Source organism: Trachemys scripta, chromosome 2 (assembly GCF_013100865.1).
Source record: "Trachemys scripta elegans isolate TJP31775 chromosome 2, CAS_Tse_1.0, whole genome shotgun sequence".
Classification (NCBI taxonomy): Eukaryota; Metazoa; Chordata; order Testudines; family Emydidae; genus Trachemys; species Trachemys scripta.
The window spans coordinates 277,134,201-277,141,698 of record NC_048299.1 but is presented as its reverse complement, the minus strand read 5'-3'; the positions used below and the strand labels follow the sequence as shown (position 1 = coordinate 277,141,698).

The following is a 7,498-nucleotide window of genomic DNA, read 5'->3' as shown; positions in this document are numbered from 1 at the left end:
CACACCCCCATCCCTCTGCCCTGAACTCCCCCACCCCAACACACACCCAGTCTTCTGTCCTGCACCCCCCATACCCCCAGCCCTCTGCCCTGACCCTTGAACCCCCCCACACACCCAGCCTTCTGCACTGAACCCCCCAAACCCCAACACACACCCGGCCTTCTGCCCTGCACCCCCCACAGCCCTCTGCCTTGACCCTTGAACCCCCCACACACACCCAGCCTTCTGCCCTACACCACCCCCACACCCCAGCCTTCTGCCCTGAACCCCCTCCCCCAGCCCTCTGCCCTGACCCCTGAAACACTCCCCCCCGCCCCCCTGGTCTGGGGTCCCGGCCATAGGCCCTGATCAGCCCGCTGCCGGCCTAGATGAATAGAACCCCACGCTGGCAGTGAGCTGAGCAGGCTGGTGGCGTAAGATCAGCATTTTAATTTAATTTTAAATGACGCTTCTTAAATATTTTGAAAACCTTGTTTACTTTACATACAATAGTTTAGTTATATAATATAGACTTATAGAACAAGACCTTCTAAAAACGTTAAAATGTATTACCGGCACGTGAAACCTTAAATTAGAGTGAATAAATGAAGACTCGGCCCACCATTTCTGAAAGGTTGCCGACCCCTGATCTAGACCATCCCTGATAGGTGCCTAACCTGCTCTTAAAAATCCCCAATGATGGAGATTCCACAACCTCCCTAGGCAATTTATTCCAGTGCTTAACTACCCTGACAGTTAGGAAGTTTTTCCTGATGTCCATCCTAAACCGCCCTTGCTGCAATTTAAGCCCCTTGCTTCTTGTCCTATCCTGAGAGGTTAAGAAGAACAATTTTCCTCCCTCCTGAAGGAGGATGCTGATAAATTGGAGAGGTTCAGAGAAAAGCCACAAGAATGACTAAAGGATTAGAAAGCATGTTTTATAGACAGACTCAAGAGGTTAAGGGGTGACTTGATCACAGTCTATCTGGACTTCCAATGGGAACAAATATTTGATAACTGGCTCTTCAATCTAGCAGAGGAAGATCTAACTCTATCCAATGGCTGGAACTTGAAGCAGGCCAAATTCAGACTGGAGATAAGGCAGAAACTTTTAACAGTATGTGTAGTTAACCGCTGGAACAATTTACCAAAGATTGTGGTGGAGTCTCCATTACTGACAATTTTTAAATGAAGCCTGGCTGTTTATCTAAGCAGTATGCACTAGGAATTGATTTGGAGCAGTTCTCTGCCCTGTGCTATGCAGGAGGTCAGGCTAGATGACCACAAAGGTCCCGCTGGCCTTGGAATCTGTGAATCACAGGCTAGCCTCATGAATAATTCCCCAGGATTGTGGGCAGGTTTGCACAGCCTGTGAAGAAGTTCACGCTGCCCCGCCTTCGCAGCTCTGGAACCTGAGCTAGCTAGATCAGAGCTAACTCCGGATGTCAGCTCCAGCCGTAATCCCGCAGTGTGATTGCAGTCGAGTTGACCAGAAACTGATGTGGTGGGGCCAGCTCTGCTCCAGACTAGAGCACGTTGCTAGTCTTCACAGTAAGGCTCTAGGCAATGCAGATACTGCAAATGCAGCACCTTCTGCCTGTTCTCAGCTGGGCACCTCACTACGCAGCCTCAGTGCTTTCCTTTAGCACCTTGGTTTGAGCTGCTCTCCTGCAGCCTAGCACACAGCATCTGTCTTGTAGATGGGTAAACTGAGGCAGGGAGGACATTTCTCCCCAGGGTCACAGAGAGTTAGCGGTGCAACTGGGATTCAAACCAGGAGTGCCAAGCCCAAGTTATTTCCATTGGCCATTCAGCCTCTCTTTACGGTAACTACAGGACCCACACAAACTCACTGTGATAGGCGTTTTTCCTTTTGGTCAACAACTGCCACTGATGTCCTAGGGGAAACGTCTCGTGTGGCACCGGGGGCAGCATCTCCGCACATCCCTAGCACATGAAGGGAGCTGTAGCACCCCACCGCAGGTGGCCAGGGGAACTCTTCCCCACAGCCTCTTGTTCCTCCTGTAGCGGCCAGTGCACTGGGGGGCTACTGAGCTCTGGGGAGCCCAGGGTTCTGGGGGGAGCCCACACTCTTAAAGGTACAGGCTCAAACTCAGCCCTGAGGGGACTCCACTGGAGAATGACGAGCTGCTCCGGGGATCAGGCCGGCCCATTGTCCTTTTGATGGTCGGTGTGGGTTTTCGGTGCTCTCTCTCCCAGAGTGCACGCGTCTTGGGGTCAGTCTAATTAGCCCTTTTCCCCCCCTCTTCGGATGTTTTGTGCCTGATTCTGATCTCACACAGGGGAATGAACCCCAGTTGACACCAGTGTCAGTGAGAGATGAATTCTGTTCTTTCTATTTAGCTTGCTTTCCCTCCCTCCCTCCCTCTTTCTTTCTTTCTTTCTTTCTGCTCCCCTCTCCTCTCTCAGCAGTATGGGAGCCAGCTGCTCATTGCCCGCCCTGGTTTTCCTTTCTCCCTTTGCCCAGTGTCTCCTCTGCTTGCTAGAGCTGGTTCGGCTCCACCGGTGACAGGGCGAGAAAGAGCCTTTCATCTCCCCTTCTGTTCTGCTCTCCAGCTTGTCATCCTCTCTCCAGCTCGTGCCCCCTTCCGATCAGCCTGTGCACGAGGGCTCCGCGTGTCTAGCTCAGTGCAGAGCACCATGGTGGCCAGTGATAAACAGTGGCAATCATAAAAACTAGGCCTCAGAGTCTCCTTTTCCTGTGACCCTTCTGACCCCGCTCTTCCTGTTTGTCCCTCTCCATGGTCCCAGCGACCCTCTGGCTGGGTCTGTCTGTCTCTCCCACTGTCCCCATTCCCCCGTGTCTGTGCCAGTTCTCTTTCTCCCTCCCTTTGCTTCCGGCTCCCCTCCTTCCTTCCTTGCTGCCTACTCACCTTCCTTTAATTAGCAATACCAGGAAAACAGTTGTCATGGTATTTTCCACCAGCCAGACATTCCCTAGGAAGCCCAGAAGGAACCCCCCCTTCCCAGCCCCCAGAAAGCCAAACAGCTCGGGAGGGAACCAGCGCATTGCAGAAAGCAGAGCTGGAATCAGACAAACTGAATCGAAAGCACCATCCGGGCCCAGCCCAACCTCCCGGCGACTCGGGCTTTGGGCGTGGGGTTTGTGTGTGGAGTGAGACACTAGTCGCTCTTTACATCGTGGGCCGAATTCATCGCTGGAGTAACTCCAGTGTTCGGCGGGACACAGCCGGATGGAGCTAGGGGTGTGTGTGTTGTGTGTGCGTGCATGCGTGCGGTGGAAGATGGGGGAGAAGCATTGCACAGGGGCCGGTGTCCAGGTAGGTGTGCAATGTGTGTACTCTGTTGCGGCAGTTGTGCAAGCAGTTCCCCAAGTGACGTGCACACCCCTGGTGACTGGGCATGCAAAGCAAGACCCTTGAAAACTGGGTTCGTAATCTGATGCACTCACCTAACTCACTACATGGGGCATGGGCTGGATAGAACACCTAAGCCTGTCCTCTAGGGAACGACCCGGTGCTGCCCATGCGGGATTGTCCTTTTCCTTCTCTAACGTCTACGACTCCATGAAATCCTTGAGACTAGATGCTTATCAGCCAGGGAGGTTTAAGACAGGATCCCTGGGATATCGGTCCTGTGGCTGGAGGGACCCACAGGGCAGCAGGTGATTCGGACAGCTGGATACCTGCTACTAGGGGACCAAGGGAGGAAGAGAAGCACCCTAGGTCCATGGCATGTCACATCACAACATGCCAGCAGAGGAGGGTGCGTCAGGCACCAGCTGGGAGTTGTGTGGCTTGATCTCAGCCACTATGGCTTGGTCTACGCGCTGCCACCCCGGCTCCCGTGGGAGCGACAGAGGCCACCAGCCTTTGAACCACTGTACCAGCTGGCTCTCCTCTGAGCAGGGGGTCATTAAAATGCTGGCAACTGCTGGCATCCTGTCCACGCTCAGGCTCCCGCTCTCCCTGCCAGCGTCAGAGCTGAACCAGCCCTTGTGACGGTAGGAGACGCTTGGCAAATAGCCTGGTGCGGACACTGCCTTGGCATGGCTGGCATGCTGCCCGGAGTGTAGGGGGGAGACATCCCCTGGGGACCGGTATGAGCCACCTCATTACATAATACTGCGACCCCTCTGAGTAAGCGACCCAGGACAACTCCCTCCTCCTTGGAACGAGGAGACACACGCACCCATCCCACCACTCCCCCCATCCGTATGACGGCTCTTCCGGAAGGGAACTCTCTCTGGAAGGGAATCCTTCATCCGTCGGTTATATAAGGCCCCGGTCTCCTTTTATGGTTGGCTTTCCTGCCTTGCCAAGAACAAATGCAGCTTCATCTGCGTCTGTGGGCTGGCAGAACAATTAAAGCATCTGATTCAAGCTTAGTAAGGAACGCACTTTGGATGGGCGGATTTAATTTGGTGGAAAACCTAGTTGAGATTTCCCCCCCCCCTCCCTTCCCTCCCTCCATCACAACCATCCCCAAGATAGCAGCTGGCCTGGTGTCATTAAATGACTGGAACAACTCCCACCTACCAGAGCGTTAGAAATTCCAGAGTGTTTTCATTTGAATCTCAGTGGCTCCGGCTACTCCACTCCCTCCTCTTTCTCCTTTCTGCTGAATTATCACAATTTTCAACAATTGCCTGTGTGTGTGTGTGTGTGTGTGTGTGTGTGTGAGCAGGGGGTGTGCGGGGGACTGTGGGCGGCTGGCTTGGTGTGACACACTGAATTCATATGCGTTTCCCCCCTCTGTGAGCGCCGCTGGGGGAAGCATGCTAATGATGACCTTGCTGAGTAAATAGTTGAGGGATGAATAAGTGCTTTCTGGGAGTTGAAAGGCAGAAGGTGGGATTACTCATCCATCCATCCAACTGTCTCCAGAACCTTTCAAGCGCTTCTCAGCGTTGAGGCTGGGGGTGTGCGCGAGGGGGCGGGAAGCAGAGGGAGGGCTGCCAAGATTTGTGTTGCCACAGCCATCGGGCCCGCTCTCCTCCAATGAGCGCGGAGCTGCGAGTGGAGGAAGAGGCAGGGTGCCGCCTACATGTGGAGCTGGGCGAGGTATAAGTACAAGGGAATGCCTGAGACAGTAGCAGTTCCGACAGGGAAGCGAAGGAGCTCTTTCTCGCTTTCACTGGCACTTGGCACTCGAAGTTAACAGCAGATTGGAAATTGCTAGGATCTTAGCAAGCAGCTTCTAGCTGTGTGTGTGTTCGTGCAGAGGGAACTCTCAGCCGATCAAGATCCCGCACTCAGGACGAGGAGCAGCAGACACCAGAGATCCCAGGCCGGGACTCCCTCTCTTTCCCAGACGCTCACCGCCGTGACGGCGTCACCCGAGGCACGTGGGACCTGCGCGCTGGGAACGGCCTGAACGAATTTGCCACCGACTCCTGCTGGCTGCAAAGGGGACTGGACAGCTCTCCTTGGGGTGATATCTGACTCGGTTGTGTTTGTGTGAGACATCCTTGGGGAGGCAAGAGAGGGCGGTGTGTGCCTTTCGGGAGAGGATTTAAAAGCAGGGCGGGAGTGTTACTAAATTAAAAGCCCCGGGTAACCACTAGGGCTTTATCACTAGCTCTGTTGCATTGCTGCTTGGTTTAGCCTGTTCACGCCACAGGTACCATGCAGCTGGATAGCATCACCAATGGGAGCGTCCACACCTTCCAGGGGCACCGCGGAGTAGCCAATAAGCCCAACGTGATCCTGCAGATAGGGAAGTGCAGGGCTGAGATGCTGGAGCATGTCAGGAGGACCCACCGGCACCTCCTCACGGAGGTGTCCAAGCAGGTGGAGCGGGAGCTGAAAGGCTTGCAGAAATCAGTGGGGAAGCTAGAGAATAACCTGGAGGACCATGTCCCATCCACGGACAACCAGAGGTGGAAAAAGTCCATCAAGGCCTGCCTGGCCAGATGCCAGGAGACTATTGCCCACCTGGAGAGGTGGGTTAAGAGGGAGATGAATGTCTGGAGGGAGGTGTTCTTCCGCCTGGAGAAATGGGCAGACCGGTTGGAGTCTATGGGGGGCAAATATGGCCCCACGGACCATGCCAGGCAGACTGTCTCCGTCGGGGTGGGCGGCCCGGAGAGCAGGGGCAATGACGGGGAGATTTACGATTATGCCCTTGACATGAGCCAGATGTATGCACTGACTCCCTCTCCCGGGGAGATAACTAGCATGCCCCAGCCCCACGACTCCTACCAGTGGATCACTGCCCCGGAGGACGCTCCGGCCTCCCCAGTGGAGACCCAGATCTTTGAGGACCCCCGGGAGTTCTTGAGCCACTTAGAGGAATATTTGAAGCAGGTGGGAGGGACTGAGGAGTACTGGCTCTCTCAGATCCAAAACCACATGAACGGCCCAGCTAAAAAGTGGTGGGAATACAAGCAGGACTCGGTCAAGAACTGGGTGGAGTTCAAGAAGGAGTTCCTGCAGTATAGCGAGGGCACTTTGACCAGGGATGCCATCAAACGGGAGCTGGATCTACCCCAGAAGCAGGGGGAACCCCTGGACGAGTTCCTCTGGCGTAAGAGAGACCTGTATCAGACACTCTACACTGATGCAGAGGAGGAGGAAATTATCCAGTATGTGGTAGGCACCCTCCGGCCCAAATTCAAGCGCTTCCTGAGTCACCCCTTGCCCAAGACCTTAGAGCAGTTGATCCAGAGGGGGAAGGAAGTCCTAAGTGACTTTGACCAGTCAGAAGAGCCGACCCCGCAGAGAACCCCAGAGCATCAGCCAGGGGACTCGGTTAGTAGCTTGCCACCTTCAACCACAGCTAGTCCCATTGCCAGCGATGAGACACAACCCGAGCCCCCTACCCCACCAGCTACGGTGATATGAGCTAGTACAAGTACGGGATTGGCCTGTATTATACAAAGGTGTGGAGGGGGCTGATTTAGGAAGCTTCTCCTTAGTGAGAGGTTCTGGCTGTGACCAGTCATGGCTGGACTCAGTCCAATGGCCCTCGGCAGAGGAATGAACTTTGTTTACGGATGGGCCACGTGAGAACGTAGCTGCCTGCCTCACCCAAGTCATGTGACAGGGGTGGGGGCAAGTCTGAGGATACAATTTTAACCACTGTGGGGTGGACAGTTTTATGATACTCTCGGCAGGAAGCTAGACAGTTCCCCCCTGCAGAGGCAGCCACCCTATGCTGGCGCCTTTCAAGGACTTCAGACAGGTGCAGCTATTGACCAAGAGTTCCCACCTACCCACCAGTCTCGTATCCTCTGGAGAGGGGTCCCCTTCCTCAGTGGAACATCCTTGTTTTGACTCTTGCCCATCTCTGCCTTACTGACGGGGCTTTGTCCAGCCCAAGAGGAAGCCACTGGCTTCCGCTTCCCTCGCAACCTCCCACCAAAGCTTCAGGGAGGAAACTTTTTTAAAGTTCATAATGGTTTCGAAGTGAGCCTAGAACTGCGGCAAATGGCAACTTGAAGGGGTTTGATCAATTTTACCACCTGCCGTTGTATCTCACCCGGCACCTGCTCTCATTTTTCCTCCCAGTGGTTCTCTTCCATTCCCAGCTCCTT

The 7,498-nt window shown here is 54.4% G+C and overlaps 1 protein-coding gene across 1 annotated transcript; it reads left to right on the top strand.

The window, feature by feature from the left end:
* Nucleotides 1-5,048: 5,048 nt before the first annotated feature.
* ARC (activity regulated cytoskeleton associated protein) lies at nucleotides 5,049-7,218 on the top strand. The gene has a single exon (XM_034763713.1). The coding sequence runs from the start codon at nucleotides 5,589-5,591 to the stop codon at nucleotides 6,804-6,806; it is 1,218 nt and encodes a 405-aa protein (XP_034619604.1). The 5' UTR covers nucleotides 5,049-5,588; the 3' UTR covers nucleotides 6,807-7,218.
* The last annotated feature ends 280 nt before the right edge of the window (nucleotides 7,219-7,498 follow it).